This window comes from Petromyzon marinus, chromosome 21 (assembly GCF_048934315.1).
Source record: "Petromyzon marinus isolate PM22_M1 ecotype Great Lakes invasive population chromosome 21, UKy_Petmar_22M1.pri1.0, whole genome shotgun sequence".
In the NCBI taxonomy this organism is placed as follows: Eukaryota; Metazoa; Chordata; class Hyperoartia; order Petromyzontiformes; family Petromyzontidae; genus Petromyzon; species Petromyzon marinus.
Genome location: NC_133687.1, coordinates 12,595,804 through 12,623,325, shown reverse-complemented (window position 1 = coordinate 12,623,325; position 27,522 = coordinate 12,595,804). Strand labels below are relative to the sequence as shown.

The window sequence follows — 27,522 nt, the reverse complement described above, 5'->3', positions numbered from 1 at the left end:
GTTAGATAACATATACAAGTTAGATAACATATACCAGGGTGCCACGGAGGTAGGATGTTCATTACCTCATCTAGTGTACAGGAGGGCGTGGGTTCGATCCCGATGTTGACGCCTGTAAATTTGGAGTTTGCGGTGTCTCTCTCCCCGCGGTCACGTGACATTTTTATCGGGATCCTCCGCCCTTTTCCCCTCCACGTTTAGAAACACGCTCTTAAGAGTATTTGCCTGCTATACATTTCCACGTGATAAGCCACTGCGTTGAGCTATCATTTGTGGCCAGGTCGTTTCTGATAGGATAGTTATATAGCTCAGTGGGCCTTACCTGCTAAAAATAAAATTTAGTTCGGTTTTAGTTACGCAAACGGCGCTATGCGTCGATCGAATGTCGATCTCGATGTTCAGTTGAAGTTAAATACATTGACTCAGAATCAGACTTTATTGCAACTGGTTTAAGGCCCTATTGAGCTCAATAGCTCTTTAACGAGGACCACCATAGCCCAAGACTATCATCAGTGACGGCAATAACAGGGCATTGCATGCATGCAGGGAGGGGGGGGTTGACTGTTAAGCAAAGTAAGTGGGCTCGAGCAGCACACTTCGCTGTTAAGAGATAATGTTAATAATGATCGAGACGAAACAACATCAGCCAAAGGAGAGAATTGGCCCAAGAGGAAGTCCGCAGTGGAGAATTTAGCCGTGGAATCAGCTGTCGTGTACAGGCGCTCGTGGATTTCTGCATCGCCAGGCCGTGAGAGATCGGCACGGTTTGGCAAGGCCATTATCCAGAAGTAGATTGACCATGGGTGATGATGAGAGAGAGATTGGACAATGATGAGTGTGTGAGCATGAAAGTCAGAGAGATTTGAGGGGGGAACTTAAGTCCGTGGGCCGGACAAGACCTGTGACTTCACTTCATACGACCCGCGGCCACATGAGGCCAACAGCTTTAAACGACGAAACGATTTTTATTTTATTTTACCACGTAAGGCCCACTGAGCTATACAGCTCTTTTTGGGAAGATCTGGCCACAAATGATAGCTCAACAAAGTGGCTCATCACGTGGAGGTTTATAGCCACCAACCTACTCTAAACGCATGTTCCTAAATGTTGAGGGGAAACGCAGAGGACCCGGAGAAAAATCCACGCGACCACGGGGAGAACATGCACACTCCGAATATACAGCAGGCGTCACGGTCGGAATAGAATCCATTACCTCCTGTTTACCAGGCGCGGGAGTTAACGTCTCGCCATCTTGGTGCCCAAAAATGGCCCGCAAAGCACATTTATCCGTACCACTGAAAGCATCTTAGCCGTACTAATCGGGCACTAGAGGGGTAAAATGTTCTCGACCAGGCAACACTGTTTTTTTTGTGACTCTAGTGCACTTAGTCACTGTTGTCACCGCAAGGACCTCTCTTGCAAGTGGCAAAAGTGACTTGAGGCTTGTATGTGAAAGTCCTATTCGGACCCTCAGAAAGATAAAGGTTCCCCACTCCTGGTGCAGAGAGAGAGAGGGTCAGCGTGTGTGTGTGCGTGCACGCCAGAAAACGGCGTGCGTGGGAGCGTGTGGTAGAGAGTTATGTGCGTGTGTGTGGTATGGGATGCGTCACGGAGTGTTGAGGGATCGTGTGAGAACCTCAGTTCATTAGACAATAACATCGTGGCCTCAAAAGAAAGAATTTGTGTACGTATTATAGCAGACGTTTCCTGCAGTGGCCCTTCATAGCACAGCTTGAAGAAGGGTCATTGCCCGAAACGTCGGATATGCCCCCCTCCCCCAAACCCTGTTAAAGCAGTATTGTGAACGAAGGGGCTCGTAAACCACTGCCAACGCAATCTCCCAAATAGGGAAATGCAGATGAGTTTGAGTCTGTAATGTATTTGTACGGGTCGTTTATGTGAGCGTGTTTGTGTGCGTGTGATGATAGTGTAGCGTTTAGCGCGCTGCGCTACGAACCAGTGACGATTATATCTGAACCTTTTTATGGGTCTCCCCTAGGTCGACTCAGCCTCAAATGAGTACGCAGTGTGGTGCGCGCAAAAAAAACATCGCCACTTGGGGAGACAAAGGCGGCCGGGCGTGGTGCTGGTCACCCACCCCCTCTCGTGTGCCGTGCCGGCCTTCATTGGTGCTCGCTCACAGCACTTGTCCCCTACAGTCTGCTCGGGCTGGAGAGCAGGGGCGGAGCCAGGATTTTCAGCCCGGGGTGACATTCAACAAATGTTAATTTCAAGAATGATTTAGAGAGAGTCAGGCTGTTGAACTAGACGCCATCGGTTGGCGGACACACGCTCTGACAATGCAGTTGGCACGGAGTCCGCCAGACCGAGTGTCGTACACTTACACGCAGAATGTCACCCCCAGTCACACCCTCTGTCACCCCCCCTGTCACCCCCTGTTACACTCCCTGGCTCCGCCCCTGCTGGAGAGAGAGAGAGAGGAGACGGCTGGGGCTGGGTTGTTGCCTTGGGTGAATACACCCTCAGGCATTCCGGTAATTGAATAGCTTTTTTTTTAAGTGACGTTAATTAAAATAAACGCCGATAGCCAAGTTAAAAATACATTTTAAAACAATAACGGAAATTTTTAAAAGTTAAAATGTAATAGGACACCGACGCAATACTTCCAAAAAAAATGTATTCTCGTTGTGACCAGGGAGAGAGGAAGCCAAACCCACACGCAACGTATCGGCTTCACCAGCCCTAAACCTGTGCCCATATCCTGAGGGATGCAAGCTAAGCATGCATTGAGCCTGGATAGTCGTCGCACAAACACGTTGCCGTAGGGCTACGTCGTGGGCAGTCGAGGAGAGTGAAGCGACATCACTTGACAAATGTACTTCTATGCTCCCACGTCTAATGCGCGCGCCCTCCACAAACGCACATTGGCTGTTATTTGGCCCCCTTGTTGAATTTTATTTCAACCGACTAACCCCGACCCAACGTGGTTCTGAGAAATAAATGTACGAACTACGAACGTCATCAATGTTTTAAACTAATTGTCAATTTTTTGTGAGGTGTACACTAACTAGCTAGTAACTTCAAGCGAATGCAAACATTTGTTCGGGCTGGCTGCTTACTCTTGGAAACCCGCATTGTTCACCCTCATCGAGTTTAGAAAGGTCTTTTATACAGTTCTCCGTTCAGCAGTTCTACTGCTGAATTATATATTTTACGCCTGAGAACGACCGCTTGTGTTGCGATCGAAACGTCGTGATTTATTTTATTTTCCCACTTTCTTTACCGAAAGAACCAAAGAGTATGGATTCCTGCAGTCACGAAAACTTCAAATCAAGATAGTTCTTGGTTACCGAATGGAATTAAAATGTTGTAGTTGTGTTATCTTGACAGATGCACGTACGTGATTATTCACAAATGGCTCACGTGTACGGTATAACTTCACACATTTATAAAGCACCCGAACGTACCCCATGGGATACTGCAACGCGCCCTCAAGGGGTCCGCGTATCCCCGGTTGAGAACCAATGACCTAAAGAGCGGTCAAGGATCTACAAATTATTCCCCACAACGTGGGGAGGTGGCAATCATCATCCAGCAGTGGATTGACAAAAGGGGACTGCTGCGTGCACTGTGCGTGTTGTAGCGAACAGACACGCTCCAGTGTGACTTAAGTAACGATTGGCAGACGCTAAAGTTTTGCGTGGCGGAGCTATCGATGGCTTGGAAGCAGCACCTGAGAGAGGCCTTCATCCAGCAGGGGATTGACAATGGTTGTCGATGGTTATGATGACAGTACTCGTAACGGGTTAGCGAATTTCTCGCTCTCTTTCTGTCGGCTTTAACGTCACACTCTGTTCTGTTTTTTTTTTAAAGTACTTAAGCAGTGACAATTATTCATTTATTCTTTTATAATCTGCATCTTTCAAAACGCCCCACGATAAACAAATATTCGTAGGCATATGTGCAATAACGAAACCGGTTAATATCCCTCTTCCTCCACATTTTGGGAGTGAGGGGCGATATCTAGATCTTTAAAATCCAATACAAACGCGATGATGAAAACGCTTTTCGGCCTTCATCCAGCAGTGGATTGATAATCTATGACTAATGATGATGATGTAAATTATTTCTATTCTTTTGTACGTATTTCCCCGTTTGTCCAATTGCAAGTTTATCGTGAACTATCCATGAATCGAAGCGATAATCGATTCCCCACACGTATACTTCGATGCGCGTGTGTGAGAATTTCTTGATGAATGTTAATCGATCTCGGAGTTCCACACCCACCACCTCGGGTCAACAATCACCAACTTCCGTCACGCTATCAATGTAACGGCGGCCGCATGGCCTAATGGATAAGGCGTCTGACTTCGAATCAGAAGATTGCAGGTTCGAATCCTGCCGTGGTCGTTCTTTTATATTTTTCTAACAAAAAAAATTCCCACGTGACATTATAATTTCATTCATGTCACACGCCCGAAGGGAAACCGTTAAAAAAAAACTCCGACATGTTCTCATTTATTTTGTTTTTTTTTTAAACAAATTAATGATTTGTATAAAATACCGCCAGTTGGTTTATTGCAGCCAATGAAGGTGTCAATCCACTGCTGGATGAATGCCGATCCACGCCGTGTCGGTCGCGGGTATTCACCGCGTCGCGGGCTAACCACGCTAGCCGTTGCGGGTTGGTAAAGCCGAGGGTCATAGACGTGCAGTACAACGATGGATTTTTCATCACTGCCCTCTCCTGCCCAGTTCATTTCGCGTCCTTTCACAGACGCAATGTGCGTGGTGCTCCCCTTCCAAACACTAGAGGGCCGTCTATAAACGAGTAGGGGGGGAGGTTTGAGAAATGTGACGTCACATCAAAATGCGCAACTTTAAATAAATAGAGACAACACGTTCTACTTAATTAAATAGACTTTTTAATAAATGTTTTATCCTACAACATCAGAGTTCAGCGCCACATTAAATACGCACTACAATGACAATAGTTTACAGCGATTTGAAGCATGTTTTATTTTCAAAATGGAAATATGGTTTTGGGGGGGGGGAGGGGGGAACAGAGCTTTGTGACGTCATATTTGAGAGGGGGTCTGACTTTTTGTGACGTCCAAAATCGCGTGACGTCATTTATGGACGGCCCCCTATTACCCCCTTCCAACCGGCAATTGATGCCCATTGTCAAGCGCAGTTCGTCCACTAGGGGCGTTGGTCCGCCACCCCACCAAATAGCTGGAGACGAGAAATATATTTTTTTAAACCTTTCTATAAAAAAATAATTTGCGTTTCAATTTTGTTTATATATATAATTATTACTTCAACGTAAATTGCCCAATGAAGGTAACAATTTAAATTTCGATTTAAAGCTTTCGTGACTGCAGGGATACATATTCTTGGTTCTTTCGGTAAAGTCACGTAGAAGGGAAATAATAAAATAATAAAAAATCTAACAATAAACACTTTTTTTCAAATTTTCTTGCTGTGGTTGTCACACCTGATGATGATGACGATGATTGCTTGTGTTGCAATCGAAACGTCGTTGAGAATGTTATTGTTTTATTTTCATAATTTTATTATTTCCCTTCTACGTGACTTTACCGAAAGAACCAAGAATGTGTAACATTTTAAGTTGTTCATATTAGAAACCGCTGCAACACCCACGGTCTGAGTTGTGCCCTTGGGGAGGTCTCGATGCGGCCGCGAAGGCGTCTAAGTGAGTGATTCCCCTCCTTCATTTATTGTGATTTGCTTCGCATTTAGCCACGCCGTTTGAGACCCATCCAGCATTGTGAAAAAGACGCCCGTGGCTGCCAAACTACGATGTCACAACGCTAGGTGGCACCGTGCCAATATAGCAGTAGGTCACGGATTTTGGCAGTGTCAAAGGGGGTTGTGTAGTGTGGACTTGAGGTTCATGGGGACAGCATTTGAGTGCTTTGTGGTTTTGTTTCGTTTTGTTTCACGGGAAGGCCAATAACATGCCGAGATTTTTCTTAATTAGAACACCGTCTTTTCCAAGGTCACTCACAACAGCCCCACCTAGTAGACAAGTCACGTGCCCGCCACTGCCCATTGTAATATATATGGATTCACCCCCCCCCCCCCCCTTCGCACATGAAGGGTTCACAAGTGTTGTCATTACATCTATCTATTTCAGGAACGAAACAGGAGGATTTTCACACAAATCTGGCTGTCCGTCTGATCATGCTAGATGGAATTTCTGGCGAAACGTCGTACTCAGATTATAAATGTTGTGAATTTGCTCTCCAACACACCTGTGTGATGTATTAGTAACGAATTTGCACGTTCTGTTTACGTGACAAACCTTACTAATTGGCTGTGTCAGGTGGTAGAGGGTTTAGCGACACAGTTATATTTAAGCGATCTAACCCCAAAAAAACCTGTATTATGGATGATATTGGTCGCGAAAGCCTACGTGTTAAATTTACTATTATCGAGGATTCAAATCATTCGTTCTGTGATCGCATCTGAGAAGCAAAACAAAGACCTGCATCGTGTTTAACAAGAGAAGCCCCAATCGACTTTCAGGACTCCATTCGACTATGTAGCTAAACAACGGCGGCCGCGTGGCCTAATGGATAAGGCGTCTGACTTCGGATCAGAAGATTGCAGGTTCGAATCCTGCCGTGGTCGACTTCTATTGGTATATTTATTTTTGTAAAAGAACATTTGAAAAATAAATAGTTCATGTAATTTTGCAATGCAACAGGTGTCAATGACTCATGCTGTTTCTCAATCTCATCACTTACAGCTCTTCGAGTACTATTGCATGCGGTCGTCGACTTACGAACACCCACACTTACGAACAAGCTTCCATGATTATTTTATATTGACTTAAAACGTGAACTCGCACTTGTGAAATGAACCGTCGAACTATTTTGACTCTTCACATCTCGCGATATGTCTGCCTTCCCAAGTGCCACTCGCTTTTCTAAAAAACACATCGAAGTGGTATAAAATAAAATAAATCACGACGTTTCGGGCGCAACACAAGCGTCCGTCATCACCTCATGTTGTAAAGTCACCCACGTGACTTTACCGAAATAACCAAAGAGTTTGGATTCCTGCAGTCACGAAAGCTTCAAATCAAGATTGAATACAAAATTAACTAAATCACTTCGATGGTTTGTTTTTCTTTCAGAAAAGCGAGTGGCACTTGGGAAGGCAGACAGACATATCGCGAGATTTAAAGAGTCAATGAGGAATTTCCACCTTTGGTTAAGGGCAGCCAAAGATCGACAATACGAGTCTTAACTCTGGAGTGCGTCTCAACACTCGAGATTGTCTCTTACAAGGAATCTTCCTTGGCCGTAGCGGCCGCGTGGCCGAACGGAGAAGACGTCTGGAGTGGGTATCAGAAGATTGCAGGTTCGAGGGAAGAGTTTATATTTGTATTAATAACTAAATTACGCCGGATAATCTTGGTCAAGTAACCCACACGGGCCCGTGAGGTCGTGTGGGTCTGGATGGAACCCACGACCTCCTGTACACCAGGCGAGGTAGTTAACATCTCCTAGCCACCTTGATGATGATGAGAAACACACAAACTCCACATATACAACAGCAGCAGGCATCGTCAGGGTATGGATGGAACCCACGACCTCCTGTACACCAGGCGAGGTAGTTAACATCTCCTAGCCACCTTGATGATGATGAGAGACACACAAACTCCACATATACAGCAGCAGCAGGCATCGTCAGGGTCTGGATGGAACCCACGACCTCCTGTACACCAGGCGAGGTAGTTAACATCTCCTAGCCACCTTGATGATGATGAGAGACACACAAACTCCACATATACAACAGCAGCAGGCATCGTCAGGGTATGGATGGAACCCACGACCTCCTGTACACCAGGTGAGGTAGTAAACATCTCATAGCCACCTTGATGATGATGAGAGACACACAAACTCCACATATACAGCAGCAGCAGGCATCGTCAGGGTCTGGATGGAACCCACGACCTCCTGTACACCAGGCGAGGTAGTTAACATCTCCTAGCCACCTTGATGATGATGAGAGACACACAAACTCCAAATATACAGCAGCAGCAGGCATCGTCAGGGTCTGGATGGAACCCACGACCTCCTGTACACCAGGCGAGGTAGTTAACATCTCATAGCCACCTTGATGATGATGAGAGACACACAAACTCCACATATACAGCAGCAGCAGGCATCGTCAGGGTATGGATGGAACCCACGACCTCTTGTAAACCATGCGAGGTAGTTAACATCTCCTAGCCACCTTGATGATCATGAGAGACACACAAACTCCACATATACAGCAGCAGCAGGCATCGTCAGGGTCTGGATGGAACCCACGACCTCCTGTACACCAGGTGAGGTAGTTAACATCTCATAGCCACCTTGATGATGATGAGAGACACACAAACTCCACATATACAGCAGCAGCAGGCATCGTCAGGGTCTGGATGGAACCCACGATCTCCTGTACACCAGGCGAGGTAGTTAACATCTCTTAGCCACCTTGATGATGATGAGAGATACACAAACTCCACATATACAGCAGCAGCAGGCATCGTCAGGGTATGGATGGAACCCACGACCTCCTGTAAACCAGGCGAGGTAGTTAACATCTCCTAGCCACCTTGATGATGATGAGAGATACACAAACTCCACATATACAGCAGCAGCAGGCATCGTCAGGGTCTGGATGGAACACACGATCTCCTGTACACCAGGCGAGGTAGTTAACATATCCTAGCCACCTTGATGATGATGAGAGATACACAAACTCCACATATACAGCAGCAGCAGGCATCGTCAGGGTATGGATGGAACCCACGACCTCTTGTAAACCAGGCGAGGTAGTTAACATCTCCTAGCCACCTTGATGATGAGAGACACACAAACTCCACATATACAGCAGCAGCAGGCATCGTCAGGGTCTGGATGGAACCCACGATCTCCTGTACACCAGGCGAGGTAGTTAACATCTCCTAGCCACCTTGATGATGATGAGAGACACACAAACTCCACATATACAGCAGCAGCAGGCATCGTCAGGGTATGGATGGAACCCACGACCTCCTGTAAACCAGGCGAGGTAGTTAACATCTCCTAGCCACCTTGATGATGATGAGAGACACACAAACTCCACATATACAGCAGCAGCAGGCATCGCCAGGGTCTGGATGGAGCCCACGACCTCCTGTACACCTGGCGAGGTAGTCAACATCTCCTAGCCACCGTGGCGTTCCAAATTGACATTATTAGTATCGTCTTGGCGACGCCTTCATCCAGTAGCGTATAGATCATGGAGACTGAACGCCGAACAAGAGGCGAAGCGCCTCGACGTTAGACGAGACACATTGGGAGGGGGGAGGCAGCCTCTCAGCTGATGCAAATTCCACGTGCCGATGGCAGGACACGAACCGATCATCCCACGAGTGGAGGGGAAGGAGGGATCGAACGCCCCCCGAGTTGGGAGAGCGCGTCCACCCGTGGAGACGGAGCGATGAAATGAGCTTGCGTGCAGCAGGGTGTTGTGATTGACCGTGATAGCATCGAGGCCTTAGTCCAGCAGTGGATCGACCATGGCTGGTGACGGTGTATTCTCGCTAGTGATGTACCTCCCCCACCTCCCCCCCCTGTCTCCGTCGACACTGATTCGAACATGAGCGTTTCATTTGCACGTAAAAGAAAAACGCGTCGTGCTTTATAATTCAACGTCGCGTTCTCTTGATCGATTTGATTAATCGATAAAAAATAAATATTCTGAACTGCGTAGCGTCAACGTGGCGTTTCACTCTCAGCAATGATTACACCAACTTGGTCGAGTGGGCATTACACGGAGGCCGCGTGGCCTAATGGATAAGGCGTCTGACTTCGGATCAGAAGATTGCAGGTTCGAATCCTGCCGTGGTCGAATTTTATTATTTGTTTTAATATATTTCAAACAAAAGTTTCATATCAATTGACGTCACACACCCAGATAATAAAAACACATTATACGACAACTCTACGCGTTCGGCTCTTTTAAACTAATTTAACGATTAAAGATTTATTTCCAATCCCGTCGGGCTGGTTCGGTAATATACGACGGAGATTCTGCAGCAACTTTGTCAATTCAGTGCTAGGATGAAGGCTTCTTGATGCCGTGTCGGTGGTGTTGGGATTGTGTGTGGGGGGGGGGAGTGGTTCGCTGACCATACTTCACCACGCTGGTGAGTGCGGGTTGGTGAAGGCTGAGAGGAGCGAAGACACGGGTAAAATCGGGATTTGTCTACACCGCCCTCTACTGCTCGGAGCGTGGTGCTGCAGTCTTACACACCAATACCACAGACCCGCCATTCGACAGCAGGTCACGGGACAGACCCACGTGCAGATCCGTCAAACCCTTATCAGTGCTCTTCCTTACCTTATCACAGGCCAATTCAGACATTATTGGTCACCCCGTGCCCCTTATAAATCTCAACGTTCACCCTACAAAGTCACATCACAAGTAGAGAAACACAAACACACGGTTTTTCTCTAACTCAATTTCCCTGTACAAGAATTCGGGTAAACCGTATGGATTGATAGGTATGCATGCATGTGCCATGGGTTGGCTGACTGAGATGACTGGTAGATTGCAACAGCTTTGCTGTCAAGTCTTCCAGTCACGAATATTGCATCAGCGGCAGGGTGAATGTCACACTAGGTACTCCTTTGTCGGAGCATGCTGCACTTCACATAGGGGCCGCGTGGCCTAATGGATAAGGCGTCTGACTTCGGATCAGAAGATTGCAGGTTCGAATCCTGCCGTGGTCGATTTTTTTCTAACCCCTATTTTTTTTGTGGCGACACTGCAATAAACGTTAAGTGAAACATTCAGCGAATGTTCTAAAAACTCCATGTGTTCGCCGCTCTTCGTGCAATTTAATGAAGAAAGATACGCCCTTTGGTCCATAGCATCCAGCGGAGGTGTATTCCGAGCGGTATGTAAATGCGTAGCCCATTGTTAATCCACGGCTAGATGAAGGCCTCTTCACGCCGCGTCGGTGGTTGTGGTTGTTTGACCAGGCCCGCCGTAGCGGGTTGAGTAAAGGCGAATGGCGCAGACGTGTGCAGTACAACGAGGGAGTTTGTTGCACTGCCCTCTGCTGCCCATAGCGTAGTCCAGCAGCCTTTCAAAGTGGCTGTGCATGCGTCGGGCGTGACTCATCGAAAACACGACGACCCAGCCTCCGTGCTGGTGCATTTGAAAAATCGACAACAATTCCCTGTATAGAACAATCAGCGTCTGCAGTGTGTGTTTATATGAAGCTGTGGTTGTAAGAAGACTCGGTGAGCGATGTGGCCGCGTGGCCTAATGGATAAGGCGTCTGACTTCGGATCAGAAGATTGCAGGTTCGAATCCTGCCGTGGTCGTTGGTTTTACGTATTTATTCTCGATACAAAACTAATATGTAATATTTACATTGCATTCATGTCAGTAAAATGCCAAAATAATTTCATATTAGTCCCTTTTGATCAAATATTGTAAATTACCCAAATGTTGCATTGTTCTTGAATCCACGTGTTCCTCTTACTGTGTCACAGTGTAAATATTCACATATCCATGCACCATTTTATTTTCAGTTTTCTTTGTCAAGGTTCATTTTTACGATTGTACATATATACCAATGGTTGAAATGCTTTGGATGGCATGCGACAGCGGAACTGCTAAGAGCATGTTCTTAACCTCAAAAATACGAGCATTTATTTATGGTTTAAAGTTATTTGAGTGGGAAAGGCAATGCGTGGAAGAGACCAGACCGTTAGAGAATGCGATGGATTGGAGAGGCCGTCACCCAAGTGACTCTCATCTGGATATGAAGGCCCTCTCTTTTACTCTCTTAGCAGGATGTTACGATAACCATGAGGGCCTCGTGGCCTAATGGATAAGGCGTCAGACTTGGGATCAGAAGATTTTCGTGTAAGGTATACATTTTTTAAAGTTTTTTTCCGTGGGCTAATCCTGGGCTGTAACATGTACAATCCTGGGCTGTAACATGTACAATCCTGGGCTGTAACATGTACAATCCTGGGCTGTACAATCCTGGGCTGTAACATGAACAATCCTGGGCTGTACAATCCTGGGCTGTAACATGTACAATCCTGGACTGTAACATGTACAATCCTGGGCTGTAACATGTACAATCCTGGGCTGTAACATGTACAATCCTGGGCTGTACAATCCTGGGCTGTACAATCCTGTGACCTTTCTTGCCAGTATCAAAGGATAAGAATAGGTGTTACCCTTTCTTGCAATATAACAGATTTTAAGATGTTCATACACCAAACATAAACCTTTTGCAAGGAATCATGTTTGCAATAACCACACATACATGTGGTGAACATGCAAACAAAAAATATATTCCTTACAAATGGTTTCCGTTTGGTATTTGAACATCTTAACACCTGATTTAAAGCTTTCGTGACTGCAGGGATTCATATTCTTGGTTCTTTCGGTAAATTCACGTAGAAGGGAAACAATAAAATAATATTGTTTCATATTTTTATTATTTTATTGTTTCCCTTTAACGTGACTTTACCGAAAGAACCAAGAATATATATTTTAACACCTGTTTTATTGCCAGAAAGGGTAAAACCTATTCTCATGTACAATCCTAAACTCATGGTTATCCAAATAATAAATCATGGCCGATGATGATGAACCCCAAACCAGGGATCTTTTCGAGAATTCACCGCTCCTCCGTTTCCATGGCACATTGGCAAGCGGCTTCTGTGGCCCATAAGCCCAAAGATCAACACCGCGGCTCGAAATCTATGTTCATGTCCCTCTTCTCCCCCCGCCTCCTCCCTCCCACGACCAGATGAGGGGGCTCCCCGCGCTGGGCAGTTCGTTCGAGGAGGTTGCTTGACCATACTTCACGCTGGGAACCCAGGACCAGTTCAACTATCGCGCGTCATACATTTGCAATTCAATGTCTGTACGTACGGTTGAACTTATTGCGCACAATCGTGGCAATCGGAGGTACAATGCGTGCACAGGCAGCTCTATGAAGCGATATGAATGGAATCCATGTAGCTTTGCAACTCCTAAATAGCAATTCTTTATAAATGCGATGTGTTCTATTCGCCTTGCATTCGTTTTGTAATAGTTGTACCGTGTTAATGCAACGACCTTGCCATTTGGTGCTTGAGAATGTATTGCGCAACGGGGTTTACTTGTGCCAAAATTAAAACCCAACAAAACGTATAAATAATAGCCTATCTATTGTGGCCACGTGGCCTGATGGATAAGGCGTCTGACTTCGGAAGACTGCAGGTTCTAATCCTACTGAGGTCGATCTGGAATGCGTCTTATTGTTTCACTATTATTGCAGTCGTAATTTTGTATTGCATTGTATTGCAATGTAACAGGCAAAAACAACAATGTATGCAAACCGGTGCATGTTTTTCCACGTTGCAAGGAAATGCATGTGAAAGACCCAGATTTATTTAAAATGTTAACATTTCTATGTTAATGTGTGTTCAGTAATAAAAAAAGATCTTTTTTCGCTGGCTGCTTTCGAAGGGCTGTACTCCCCTCCCTCCCGCGTCTTTCAATGATCTCTAAACGAAGTGGCGGCGTCACTAAACCCCGAGTGGAGACGGGAGACGAGGTCAAGAGACTCTCACGGCTTGCGAAGAGAGTGGGGGAGAGCGCCGGGAGAGACAAGGAGGAGGAGAGAAGAGGTAAAGAGAGGTGGGAATGGAAGTTCGAGAGGAGAGGGGTGAGCGATGCAGAGTGGGCCGAGTTGAGAGACCACACGAGTTGAGTCAACCTTCACTTAGTGGGAGGTTGCTCATTCTATTCTGCTACCCCCATTGTCTGCAACTCACCCTTTGCATGCTATCCGTGCCGTCGACTCCCTGAGCCCTATTCAATTCAAGGCTCCAGGCCTTCCTTCAAGCGTCTGTACCTACACGTGTATACACACGGGGCAAACATAGATCAATTGGGAAAGAGAAACACACGGGGCAAAAATAGATCAATTGGGAAAGAGAAACACGCGGGGGAAGAGATGGCCAGACACAGAGAGGGCTTAATATAGAATTAGAGGAGAGAGATGGTGAGTAGAGAGTTAGAGAGTTATTATAGGAGACCTGGGGAAATATATTGTAGCAGGGGTGCCACGGTGGGTGAGATGTTAACTACTTCGCTTGGTACATATGCAGGATTCTTTTTGTTCAATCCCGACGACTGTGTATTCAGAGTTTGCATGTTTACTCTCCGCGTGGTCGTGTGGATTTTCTCTGTCCTCCAGTTTCTCGCTCCGCATTCAGAAACGTGCGTTTAGAGGTATTTGGCTGCTATAAATATCCACATAAGCCACTTCGTTGAGCTATCATTTGTGTCCAGGTCGCTTCTGAAAAAAAAAGCTTTATAGCTCAGTGGGCCTTACCTGGTAAAATAAAGCATTGTTTAAATAATGTTAGTATATTGGGTCTCTGTGTCTATGCATATAATTGTTGCTGAGATGTACACACAATGGATATGCATGTCTAGTTGTGTAGATTCCTATGGAAGTCTGAACGATGTTTGCGCTTTTGTAGAACTTGAGTTAGATTCTCACGGTCACGGCTAACACGGGGTTCTCACAGCTGGTTCATCGAATCAACTTCGTGGACCGCCGATCATCACCAACCCGCATTGACCAGCGTGGTGAAGTATGACCTAACATATACCAATTATTAGCACGGAGTGAAGAGGACTTTATCCAGCAGTGCATTCACAAGAGGGCTGCACATTAATTTACATCTTCACTGGCTGTCGTATCCAGCATGGAAACATTATTAGTTTGATCAATTATCTGGGTGCTTAACATCGGTTTTAATTGCAGTGTCTGATGATTTTTTTGTTTTCATTAAAAAAAGCCACATTACAGTAGGATTCCGAACCAGCAACCTTCTGATCCGAAGTCAGGCGCCTTATCCATTAGGCCACAAGGCCCCCATGCCAATGGCGGTATCCTCTATGAAGGAGTATTAATAAGATTCACAGCCTTCGTATGTAGATCCCTGTATGTCGAACTTCCTTTGCACCGTACCTTGTTAATCACCTGAATATTTGGGGTTTGCGTATTCTCCCCGTGGTCGCGTGGATTTTTCTCCAGGTCCTCGAGGTTTCCCCTCCACATTTAGAAACGTGCGTTCAGAATTCTTCTTCTTCCTCCTCCTCCGTATGGTTAATGTAGATGCAGAGCAACGAATACAATTTCCCATGCAGGTGGTCAAGCCGGATAACCGCGTCAGGATCTTTGGAGTGTATCGCTGTAATGTCTCCTTCGTATTTGTGTGTCAGGCGCCTCTGTTATTATATGCATGGTCTGTTCTGGATGAGCATAGTCGCACTTTGAAAAGTCGTAAATTTTCCATTTGTGCATCAGGTATCCGCATCTGCCATGGTTCATACGGATGCAGTTCCGGGTGTACCATGAGCTTTGGCGAAGATCAATACCAGGCATCTGCGTTTAGAGTATTTGGCTGCTAAACATTTCCACATGATAGGCCACTTCGCCGAGCTATGAGTTTTGTGCAGTTCGCTTCCGAAAAAAGAGCTGTATAGCTCAGTGGGCCTTACCTGGTTAAAATAAAATACGATATTTGTAGCTTGGTTCATATGCCGGGATGCGTGAGATGCTCAGAGAGATGGAGAGAGAGAGGGGAGAGGTGGCGAGAGCGGCTCAAGAGAGCGGGTGAGAAAAGTGGGAGCTCTTGTTGATGTTTAAGTTTTCTTATTGAAACGCCACGTGAATCAATGATAGCAACACAAACACTGGATGCTCAGCCAAGCGGAGAAGCACAGGTGGGAACGGCGTGGGGGTTGTGGGGGACCTGAGCAAACGTGATTATGAAGGACAAACACTCTCCTTACTCTTTTTTTGTCACACTTTCCAACTAACTTTAAGAGTCTTTGTTACATTACCTCTGTGCGTCCACCCGTCTGTATGTAACGGCGGGGGGGGGGGGGGGTAGGGGGGGAGGGGAGGGGCAGGCACGATCTTCCAATATGAACTCAGCTTTGGTATGACGTTGGGTTTCTATTACAGACTTAAGCAATTAAAAAAAACAACTAAAATAGATCGAAGCGTTGCCCCAAATCCTCGAGACACAAACCAGAGCAAAAATGACCATTTGCAGATATGCAAATGCGTTTTGCCCTGGATGCTTCCTAAATTAAATACGACTAATTAAATGCAAGCGAAAAAAACACATTTGCTAGTGTTACATGATCCATTCGTCTCTCACTCATTACTTAAGAATGTCACATCGTACAGTATTCCCCCCCCCTGTGTCAGAACATGATGTCGAAGGACTGACTACCTTTCTAAGTTACCCCTGAGAGCTCCATGAGCTGATCATGACCTCGAGCGGCTGCAGAACGACGCGCTCCTGCAACTAGTCAATGCATCGTCGAGTCAATCTCCGATTCTCTTTCGTCTATTTTTTTTTTTACCAGCTCATTGGTATCGTTGCTGTAGTTTAGGCCTTGATCTACCAAGGAAATTGCTGCCAACGGCTTCCGTGCCAAGTTTCTTGCTTTTGTTAACCATATATATAAATATATAAATACCGTGGTTGGTGAGCATCGGCCTCGACTGTCCAAAACCACAAGCAACAAAACGTAACAGGACAAGGTTATGAGTACCTGGGGACACGGGACGACGGTAAATTGCGAATTCCAAAGCGGAGCCACGGTCGCTCACTGCGCACGCGGTCTGCCTTCTGGGATCGACTTTGCCGCCCACGATTGCCCTGAAATTTCCCTCCGTGCATCACGGCCTCCGTGAGGCTGCCCTCCTGCCCGGCCACGACTGGCGGCCAGGCACCGCCGGCGATGACGATGACGGGCGCTAGATGTAGCGGCGCTGCGCGGGCGTGTAGTTGAACGTCTCGCCCTCGAAGGGTACGTTCGGCGAGCGGTTCAGGATGCTGCTCAGGAAGATGGTGATGGTGCCCAGCACCATGACGGGCCCCACCACGAAGAGGCACAGGCGGTCCAGCGTGCGCGCCACCCGGTTCCACGCCTCCTTCTCCTGTCGCCGGCGGCAACGACGGAATCGGTATCAGCATCGGCACGGGCGCGGGGAGCAGCAGTAGAAGTCAGCGGCAGGAGCAGAAGCAGCAGCAATAGCGGCAGCGGGAGCAGCAGAAGTAATGCGAGCCGCACCGACAACAGCACTGGCAGCAGTAGCGCTACAAGCAGCAGTAGAAGCATCAGCAGTCGAAGCAGCAGTATCGCAAGCAGTATGTATGTTGAACGTCTTTCGCACCGTACGTAGCCATCCGTGCTAATAGGAGGTGCGGGGGGAAGGACAACAAACTAAACACAAAAAGCAGTTCTAAAGAAATGAGTTTTCAATCTAGATTTAAAACTTCACAGTTCCCAAAAGCTTCCTAATATCGGAACGAAGAGCGTTCCAGACGGCCGCAGACGCACATCTTGAAATGAATGCGCCCGATGCGGTGACCGTCTTTGTTCCGATGGCTAGCCAAAAAGTCACTGTGATGATGGTTTATGCTCCTTCACGAGAATAGCAAAGTAGAAGCATCAGCAGTCGCAGCAGTAGTACCATAGGTAGCAGCAGCAGATGCATAAGCAACACCGTCGGCAGTAGCGTCAATCACGGTAGCTCGATAGGTAACAGCAGCAGGACGAGCAGCAGCAAGAGCAGCAGCACAGTAATGAGCAGGAACCAGCATCAGCAGCAGAATGAGTGCGGTTTGGGGGGGGGGTCCAGGAGGCCGCCCACCTCCCCGTGCAGGTTCTTGTCGCGCGTGTGCTGGGCGATGACGAGGGCCCCCTGCACAGCGGGCCTTAGCAGCTGCAGCAGCAACTCAGCCTGCTGCTGCTCCACGCCGTCCGCCACCGCGTGCCGCACTGAGTACACACAGCGCACACACCGCACGCGCCGCACACACCCCGCACACACCCCGCACACACACACCACACACACACCACGCACACACCCCGCACACACACCACGCACACACACCGCACGCGCCGCACACACCCCGCACACACACCGCGCACACACCACGCACGCGCCGCACACACCCCGCACACACACACCACACACACACACCGCACACACACACCACACACACACAGCGCACACACCGCACGCGCCGCACACACCCCGCACACACACCGCGCACACACCACGCACGCGCCGCACACACCCCGCACACACACCGCGCACACACCACGCACGCGCCGCACACACCCCGCACACACACACCACACACACACACCGCACACACACACCACACACACACAGCGCACACACCGCACGCGCCGCACACACCCCGCACATACACCGCACGCGCCGCACACACCCCGCACACACACCGCACACACACCGCGCACACACCACGCACGCGCCGCACACACACCGCACACACACCGCACACACACCACGCACACACCCCGCACACACCCCGCACACACACCACACACACACCACGCACACACACCACACACACACCACGCACACCGATTGTGTACACATGTAGACAGAGAGACGGATGGCGCTCGCAGACCCCCCCCCCGGCCCCTCCCGAGCGGCAATTAACCCTTTCCCGTTCCGATGACGTACGTGTACGCCATTTCTTTTTTCTTCCGGTTCCGTTCCAATCAACCGGCACTGACCAGCGTGCTCGAATAACCCTCATTCAGGGCTGTAAATCAAATCATGAACACCGCGGAGTCCGGTAAAAACGACGGATTCAGCCCGCACGCAGGCGCCAGGTGGACGCAGAACCGTTGGAGAGACGGACACGGCATAGGCAGTCCCTCGTATGTGCAGGCATGCACCTTTGTTTGTACATACAGCATGTTGACCTTCTTTCGCAACGTACGCAGCCAACCGTGCTAATCCAGCAGTGGACCGATGACGCTAGGCGACAAGGGCGATAACGGAGGCGGACACGCCCGCGGCATGAAAGTAGTACCGGCGGGCGTGCGGCGCGTGACGAGGCCGTGCCGCTCGCTCATGCGCTCGAACATGAGCTCGCTGCGCGCCTTCACGTGCACGTACTCCTCCGCCGTGGCAATGAGGCCCAGCGAGCTGCGCCTGCGGGGCCCCAGCCCCGGTGCGCCGGAGTCCGGCGAGTCCTCGGGCTGTGACATGTGCAGTATCCGCGGGAGGCGCTCCAGGAAAACCTGACGACACGGCCATGGTGGTGGTGGTGAGGCCATAAGCAAGCGAAAGACGACGACGACCACCCCCCACCCCCCCTTCACTACCACCCCACTAACCGTGACAATTTGCCAAACGTCTTGGTTTGGCTTGTAGGGGTGGAGGGGTTTCCCACCTTCATGAGGCGGGGGCGGAGTTTGAGGGGGGGGGGCGGGCAAACCCGGCCCAAACTGGACGCCTTTATTAATTTATTTTCAGTCATTTACAAGAAAGATAAAAACAAATGATTATGTGCACCCGCGATTCCTAATGTGAGCGACAAAGCGAACCCCTTCCCCCCCCCCCAAGTCAAACTCCGCCTGAGCGCCAGTGATCAACGAAACTAAAGAGTAGAGTATAATTTTTTTTCCATTGACGAATCGCCCCCCCCCCCCGCCTGCCAATCCTGCAAAATATCGCAAACCAGACCGACCTACCACCGCAGTTGTCACCCCATTGTCTTGTCCCGGGTTTTACAAAGCCAAGATGCATTGACGGACTGGGAATTTAAACAATAATCTGCCCAGGCATTTGGAAACAACCCGGCCCCAAAGTCTGGCAATGAGCAATTATTTATTAGTTTTAATGGGTTGTGCGACAAACTGTCTAGTAATAATCTTGATTTGAAGCTTTCGCGACTGCAGGAATCCACACTCTTTGGTTCTTTCGGTAAAGTCACGTAGGTAGAAAATAAAATAAATCACGACGTTTAGCTCGCAACACAAGCGGTCGTTCTCAGGCGGAAAATATAGAATCCAGCAGTGGATCTGCTGAACTAGCGAGAGAGCAGCTACAACAAGGAGGCTATATATACGTGGCGATGGGCAAGCAAGCGGGGCCTGAGCTGGAAAGGAATTCCACCCCCGGATGCAAGCACCTCAGTTGTGTATGTCAGCTGTTATTTCCGACTCTCTGTCTCTCTCTTTGGATTGCACTCTCATGTTCATGTCCTTGGATTGCACTCACACGGTGCTGATCTCTCATTAACACTGCTGTTGTGCGCATATGCGGGCATGATACTGTTATGCGGGGACGGAAGCTCATTCATGCTAATCTCCCTCCCTAATCCCTCTCTCCCTAATCCCTCTCTCCCTAATCCCCCATTAACACAGCAGTTCCACTGCTGTGTTATATGTTTTCTGCCTGAGGACGACCGCTTGTGTTGCGATCGAAACGTCGTGATTTATTTTATTTTATACCTACGCGACTTTACCGAAAGAACCAAAGAGTATGTGTAGTAATAGTCGCTAGGTTTACGATGTGGTGATGTGTTTGCGTGACTTTGCTGCGCGATCCCATTGGCCCATTTGGGCTGGGTCCAACAAATACACAAATGGACCGGTGAGGAAGAATCTTTGGGGCCGCCGGATATACGGGGACTCGTTGCCACCCGAGAGCGTATAAAAGCAACGAAGCGTACACATAAATATTTTACCGATAAAAAATATTTTTATTTAAAGCTTTCGTAACTGCAGGGATTCATATTCTTGGTTCTTTCGGTAAAGTCACATAGAAGGGAAACAATAAAATAATAAAAATATAAAACAATACAATTCTCACGACGTTTTCGACTGCAACAGAAGCAATCGTCATCAGGTTATTAATAAAAGACCGGCCCACGGAATGGACCGGTCCATCGGACATATTCCCCATGGACTGGCCTATCAGCAGTCAGCGCCTGGCAAGAGGTGGTGGCCCTGGACGTCCATGTGTCATTGGCGGACGCCGTGGTGATGGCGTGGATGGAGGCGGCGGTGGTGGCCTCACCTTGCGCATCCAGGGCTGGAGGTGGTGTGTGCTTGGCGAGCGGTGGTGAAGGTTGAGGACCACGACAGAGCTCAGCACCACCATGGTGACGAGCACCATTATGAACATCAGGTACCTGGGGCCACAAAGTAGATCGTTCATGTCATCATCACGATGGCCGTCGTCGTCATCGGTAGAAGTGGCAGCACCATGGGCATTGTTGTCATATTCATTGCCGTACAGCCGCTGTCCGCACAACCTCTTCCATCGTCGACTTCACAACCACCATTGTCATCGCCGTCGTACAATCACAATTCCTATGACCTGAATTGTCATCATTAGAAGTGTAAGGGTGTTGTAAGCACCCTTAGCAAAATAGCATAAGATAGCAGATCTGTCACATCCATCGACAGGGGATGGGGACATTGTCAGAGGGAGGAGAGGAGGCAAGGAGGGATTAGTTGAGAGGAGGGGCCAGGGAAAGTTGGAGGAGGGGCAGGGAGAGGGGAGAACAAGGTGGTGGCCGAGTCTGGGAGATCCACATGTGAATAAAGAGAAACCTTATGTTGAGCCTCTGTGTTCCTTCTTACAGAAGCATCGATATCATCACTATCATCGTCGCCATCTATATCATCATCACTATCATCGTCAGTCGAGAAATCAACATCCACATGAACGTCATCATCTTCATTGAACAATCTCTGTCCCACCACCAACGACAAAGACCACCCCCTGCCCCCTTATAGCCTAAACAGTGCAAGCAATTAGTGAGTAGCACCTATGAAGACCGACACGGCACACGAGGGGGGTGAGTGATCACCACCACTCCTATCACCCGCCCTGCCCCGCCACCGCGTGTCCTCACTTGGCGATGATGGGGACCTCGAGGGAGGTCTCGGGGAGCTTCTGGGCCACGAGGAAGAGGAACACGGTCTGAGCGAGCAGCACTGAGATGGACACAGTCATCTTCTCCCCGCCTGCTCACACCAGCATCACCGTCAACACAACCGCCACGATTATCATCAGCTGCAGCATCCTCACCGCCACAATCATGAGTTTCATAACCTCCATAATTGTCAGTAGAATCGTCATCAGAAGCAGTGGCATCATCATCAGCAGCAGCAGCAATATCATCAGCAGCATCATCCCCAGCTGCAACTGCCACCATTAGCGTTGCCGCCATTCCATCGCCGTGACGTCACCGAATCCCACTCATCACCTCCCATCCAGCAGCACCTCCCAACTATTTGTATGTTATCTGATGAACCGAACCACTAGTGTAATCGATCACCTAAATAAAAGGATATCCCAGCTCTAGAGCACACACAGGGCCAGCTTAGGCTTGATGGGGGCCTGGGACCAGGCCCAGACTGGCCATAGGGCAGGCCGTTGATGGCCAGCACACAAAGTGCTCGCCACAAATGAACCACAATACCTTGCTGATCTTGCCATGGAGCATAAACTATTCCACGAACTCCGGTCATCCTCACGGCGGCTTTTGGCTGTTCGTCGAACAAAGACGGTCACTGCATCGTGCGCCTTCAGAGCGTCTGGAACGCTCTTATGCTACTTGGAAGCCACTGGGAGCTATGCACTTTTAAATCTAGATTGAAAACTCATTTCATTACAACTGATTTTTGTGTTTAGTTGTCTTTCGCCCGCCCCCCCCCACACACACACATCTGTTTAGCACGGTTGGCTATGTACGGCGGGAAAGAAAGTTCAACATACATACATACATACGGCCTCGCACACAGGCACACACGGCGCAGACACACACATACACACACGACGTCAGTGCCACCGCCATCACGTGGACACTCACAGTCACAGGGGAGGTAGTAGGCCAGGCTGGCGATGAGGCTGATGATGACCATGGGGATGATGATGTTAATGACGTAAAAGAGCGGCTTGCGTTGGATGATGACGTAGAAGGTGATGTTCTGGTACTTGGTGTCGTCTTTGGACAACGCTGTGTTAATGTGCTTCTTGGCTGGCAGGTGCACAATCTCCCATTCGCCGTTTTCTGCGGACATGCAGAGGAGGAGAGGGCTTAAGGAGGGAGGGCATTGACTCGACAACAGCATACCGTGTCAACCCATACGGGTTTACCCCGTATTCTTGTACAGGAAAATTGAGTTTTCAGGTCCATACGGCGTGCAGCCGTTTCAATACGGCCAAACAAAATGTGTCTATTTGTGTGTCTCCCTTGTGATGGGACTTTGTAGGATGAACGTTGAGATTTATAAGGGGCACTGGGTGGCCAATAAGGTCTGAATTGGTCTGTAATAAGGTAGGGCACTGATAAGGGGTTGACAGGTTTGCTAAATCGTTACTAGTACAGTACACCGGTGTGTTGGAGAGTAATCCACAGATTGTAAATGTTGTGGGTTTACTCTCCAATGCGTACTAGTAACGAATTGGCATGTTCTGTTCACGTGACAAACCTTTCTAATTGGCTGTGTCGGGTGGTGGTGGGTTTTACGACACATTTATTTTTACGACACATTTATTTTTACGTGATTTAACCCCCAAAAAACCTGCATTATGGATGTTGAGTGTCGTGTTATGGGACATCAGTTCGTCTGTTATTTTGTGTCTTGGATTGGTTGACGGGTTTTTTAAAATTCCGATTACAGTACTATGAAAATCAGGAACGCATCCCAACCTGTGACCCATTGAGGTTGTGCGAGGTGATGATGATGATGATGATAAGATTGACTGCTGCTGATGAAGACGCTGATGGCAATAATCCACAATCAGATGACGATTAATCTGCTGCTGCCGACAATAACAATGCTGATGTTTCTGTAGTTGCACGATCATTAAATTGCAACTTCTGCTGCTGCTGATGATAATAATAATATTGCTTCCAGCAATGAAAAGTATATATGTTTTATCGATGCTGATGTTTCTGTAGCTTCTGCTGCGAATGATGATTTTATTCATTACGATGATGACGAACCTGTTACTGCTGATACTGCTGCTGATTATTCTGCTACTCATGATGATGCTGCTGCTGATGCTGCTGCTGAATGATGATGCCATGATACCCGTGAATATATCATGGGATCGTTTTGCCAGTATCAAAGTATGACAAATAAGAATAGGTGCTTACCCTTTCTGGTAATAAAACAGGTGTTCAGATGTGCCATCACCAAATAGATACCTTTTTTGCAAGGGATCAAGTCTGCATTAAGCACACGTACTTGCGGTGAACATGCCAACAAACATGGTCTGATAATAATAATACATGGGCATTGTCGTTGAAACTGATTGGTCTACAGCAGAGACATCCTGCTTTATGGCCAAGTGTCACCAGTGTCAGACCCGAGAACGCAGAGCGACAAGCAGTGCAGAGACCATGCACGTATCAAGAGTATTTATGAGCATTACCCGTGAAGGCCTCCTTATCGGTCACGATCCATTCCACGGTGAAGAACTTATTGGGGGGATCCTGATCCTGCTCCAACTTGAGCTGCATGTTAATCTCACGGGCGCTGTACGTAAGCGAGCTGGGATGGACACCAGTAGCAGTATCAGCAGCAGAAAAGCAATCATCATTGTCATCATAACGGTCAGTAGAAATGTGTAATCATCAGCAACAAGAGTAGCAATATTCTCTGGTTCTTTCGGTAAAGTCACGTAGATAGAAAATTATAATAAAAAAGTGAATAAATAAATAACACAATTATAACAATAACAAAACACGAATGTAGACTGTAGCCATGGTTCTTAATCGGATTGAGTGTACTGGCAGTCTATAATGTAGACTGTAGAAATGGTTATGAAGTTTGGTGAGTGTACTGACAGTCTATAATGTAGACTGTAGCAATGGTTATGAAGTTTGGTGAGTGTACTGGCAGTCTATAGTGTAGACTGTAGCAATGGTTATGAAGTTTTGTGAGCGTACTGGCAGTCTATAATGTAGACTGTAGCAATGGTTATGAAGTTTGGTGAGTGTACTGGCAGTCTATAGTGTAGACTGTAGCAATGGTTATGAAGTTTGGTGAGTGTACTGCCAGTCTATAATGTAGACTGTAGCAATGGTTATGAAGTTTGGTGAGTGTACTGGTGTAGCCAACATTATCTACTGCCAGTACGCTCACCGAGGTTAAGAACCAGTGAGCTGGCAGTCCCGCCTCTTGCCTGCACCGTGCGTCAAGCGCACGAGTCACTGGACATTTAAGAAAAGACATTTTTTATTGAATGTCCCGGGCCAAACTGATACATTTGGTGGCTTTAAGGTCGACAGGTAAACCGGTGTGTTGGTAGGTAGGGGGCCGTCCATAAATGACGTCACGCCCCTGGGGGGGGTGGGGGTCAGACATTTGTGACGATGTATAACGGTGGGGGGGGGGGGGTTAGTAATGTGACGTCACATCAAAATGCGCAACTTTAAATAAATATAGACAACACGTTATACTTAATTAAATAGACTTTTTAATAAATGTTTTCCCCTACAACATCAGAGTGCAGCGGCACATTAAATACGCACTACAATGACAATAGTTTAAAGCAATTTGAAGCATTTTTTATATATTTTTTTGGGGGGGGGGGGACAGATCTTTGTGACGTCATATTTGAGGGGGGGGTTCTGACTTTTTGTGACGCCGTGTGACTAGGGGGGGGGGGGGTTAAAAATCGCGTGACGTCATTTATGGACGGCACCCATGTAAGTGGTAGATGGGCGGTGGGTGAGCAGGTGGGCGATTACCGGAACACCAGAGTGCAGTTCTGCCAATCGAAGGGGTAGTTGATGACGCTTATGGAGCAATAGCTGCGGTAGATGGCGGGCGGCAGCCAATACACAAGCCCGCTGCTATCCAGAATCACGTTACAGTACAGCGCCATCGTGTACTGCCCATCGATACTGCACACGCAACACAACAGCGACAACTCCGTTATGGCTTACTCCGTCACCTGCCCCCCCCAAGCCCCCCGTATAGCATGTATAGTAACAGACTGTAGGGGCAAGTGCTGCTAGCGAGCACCTATGACGGCCAGTACGGCACACGAGGGGGTGGGTGGCTAGCACCACGCCCGACCGCCTTTGTCTCCCCAGTGGCGATTTTTTTTTTTTTTACACCAACAGCAGGTACTAATTTGAGGCTGAGTCCGACCTAAGTGGAGGCCCATGAGCGGTTCAAATAATCGTCACCGGTGTTGGCCGTGAGCGGGTAAGCGGCCTGAGCTCTGGGCCACACGCGGGTTCCGTTTGCGCAGCGCTCACGCTAAACCCTCACGACGAGCGCCTTCTCGATCCAAAGAACGACGGCAAGCAGACACGTGCTCGGGATCGGCAGCCACGCAACAGAGACACTTGACGGCGTGCAATGCCAACGCACGCGCACTGACGCGCTTACTTGTTCTCCAGGACGATTTCGGGCAGCCACACTTTAGTCGATGGAACGCGGAGTTCGACTATTCCGCCGTATTCCTCGGGGTCCCAACTGAGCCGGTAGTCGGTCCACGTCTGCACGGGGCCAAAGTCAGAGGGCGCCTATGAAGCGGCGATGTTGTGGGTGGCATAGCTGACAACCCCATACAGTTTACGGTCAAATTATTGTTTAGAGGGAAATTGCGTTTCAGGTAAATACGGCATACAGCCGTTTCAATACGGGGGGGAAAAAAATGTTGTCTTTGTGTTTCTCCCCAGTGATGGGACTTTGTAGGATGAACGTTGAGATTTATAAGGGGCACGGGGTGACCGATAATGTCTGAATTGGTCTGTAGTAAGAGGGCAGGGCACTGATAAGGAGTCGGCGGGGCCGGAAAATATTCACAGACGGACACTGCTTCGTCAACTGCTTCTGTCGGTGTCTGTAGTGAACAATACAATGTGGTGACTCCTGCCCGTGGTGGAGTCGGATGAATTAAGAATCTCACAAATTACAAATGTCGAATTTTACGGGCGAAGACCGCACCAATCAAGACACTCATTGGCTTTTCCCCAGAAGCTCAATATTTGAAAACTAAGGTTGTAATCTGATTGTATTACTCTGGGATTATTATTCACTTTCATCATAGTTCTTCATTTTATTGGAATTTCGAGAGTAGTCATTGATATTGTTATATTCATCTTTCTACTTCTGCTTAGATGATATCTATATTTGTGAGTAGTTTTATTTTTACGTACAGCACCTTGAGATACTTCGAAATGAAAGGCGCTTTATAAAGCAGTGGATATTATTATTGGCTGTCCCATCATCGTTCGTGCCAACCACTGCGTTTAAAGGTAAGATGGAATTGGGAACCGAGGTAAATTGAGATGTCAAGACGCGTCGACTTACTTGATCGATCCACACGTTGGTGAGAAGCGTTTCATCGGCCTCTTTCTGAAATGAAAACACAAACGGTCGAAAAACGTCGATGAAGTTCCCATCGTGGCCGTGTACACAGGGAGGGCCCATCCTGACATTTGTTTTTTTATATATATGAATATATATAGTGGCCAACGTGTTTGTAATACTCTATCAACTGATTTAGCACGTATATATTTAATCCAAGTGTTCTTCTTCCATCGCATGGCAGGAGGGAAAAAGCATCAGTGTTGAAATCCAAAATGTTCTTTCAACCAATCCAAGGAGGATAAAAGCAGCAGCAGCAGCAGG

At 48.0% G+C, this 27,522-nt stretch overlaps 1 protein-coding gene and 5 non-coding genes across 9 annotated transcripts in view; 5 read left to right on the top strand and 1 right to left on the bottom strand.

Annotated features, from left to right (window-relative positions):
* Positions 1 to 4,298: 4,298 nt before the first annotated feature.
* On the top strand, positions 4,299 to 4,371 carry TRNAR-UCG (transfer RNA arginine (anticodon UCG)). The gene has a single exon. It is a non-coding gene; the product is annotated as a tRNA-Arg (tRNA).
* A 2,174-nt stretch (positions 4,372 to 6,545) lies between these two features.
* TRNAR-UCG (transfer RNA arginine (anticodon UCG)) lies at positions 6,546 to 6,618 on the top strand. Its single transcript has one exon. It is a non-coding gene; the product is annotated as a tRNA-Arg (tRNA).
* A 3,185-nt stretch (positions 6,619 to 9,803) lies between these two features.
* On the top strand, positions 9,804 to 9,876 carry TRNAR-UCG (transfer RNA arginine (anticodon UCG)). Its single transcript has one exon. It is a non-coding gene; the product is annotated as a tRNA-Arg (tRNA).
* Positions 9,877 to 10,687: 811 nt separating this feature from the next.
* On the top strand, positions 10,688 to 10,760 carry TRNAR-UCG (transfer RNA arginine (anticodon UCG)). The gene has a single exon. It is a non-coding gene; the product is annotated as a tRNA-Arg (tRNA).
* A 527-nt stretch (positions 10,761 to 11,287) lies between these two features.
* On the top strand, positions 11,288 to 11,360 carry TRNAR-UCG (transfer RNA arginine (anticodon UCG)). Its single transcript has one exon. It is a non-coding gene; the product is annotated as a tRNA-Arg (tRNA).
* Positions 11,361 to 11,539: 179 nt separating this feature from the next.
* CHRND (cholinergic receptor nicotinic delta subunit) overlaps positions 11,540 to 27,522 on the bottom strand; it is a 29,149-nt gene continuing 13,166 nt past the window's right edge. For 3 of the 4 annotated variants that reach the window (XM_032957953.2, XM_076068606.1, XM_032957954.2), the window contains exons 3-12: positions 27,202 to 27,246; positions 26,275 to 26,384; positions 25,626 to 25,781; positions 24,305 to 24,423; positions 22,734 to 22,934; positions 21,774 to 21,885; positions 20,930 to 21,044; positions 18,936 to 19,146; positions 17,735 to 17,862; positions 11,540 to 17,017 (exon numbers count right to left, since the gene is read on the bottom strand). In XM_032957953.2, the coding sequence (XP_032813844.2) occupies positions 16,835 to 17,017; positions 17,735 to 17,862; positions 18,936 to 19,146; positions 20,930 to 21,044; positions 21,774 to 21,885; positions 22,734 to 22,934; positions 24,305 to 24,423; positions 25,626 to 25,781; positions 26,275 to 26,384; positions 27,202 to 27,246 (1,380 nt within the window). In that variant the 3' untranslated portion in view covers positions 11,540 to 16,834. The remainder of the gene's footprint in view (positions 17,018 to 17,734; positions 17,863 to 18,935; positions 19,147 to 20,929; positions 21,045 to 21,773; positions 21,886 to 22,733; positions 22,935 to 24,304; positions 24,424 to 25,625; positions 25,782 to 26,274; positions 26,385 to 27,201; positions 27,247 to 27,522) is intronic. The other variant, XR_012942545.1, reaches the window with a different exon arrangement.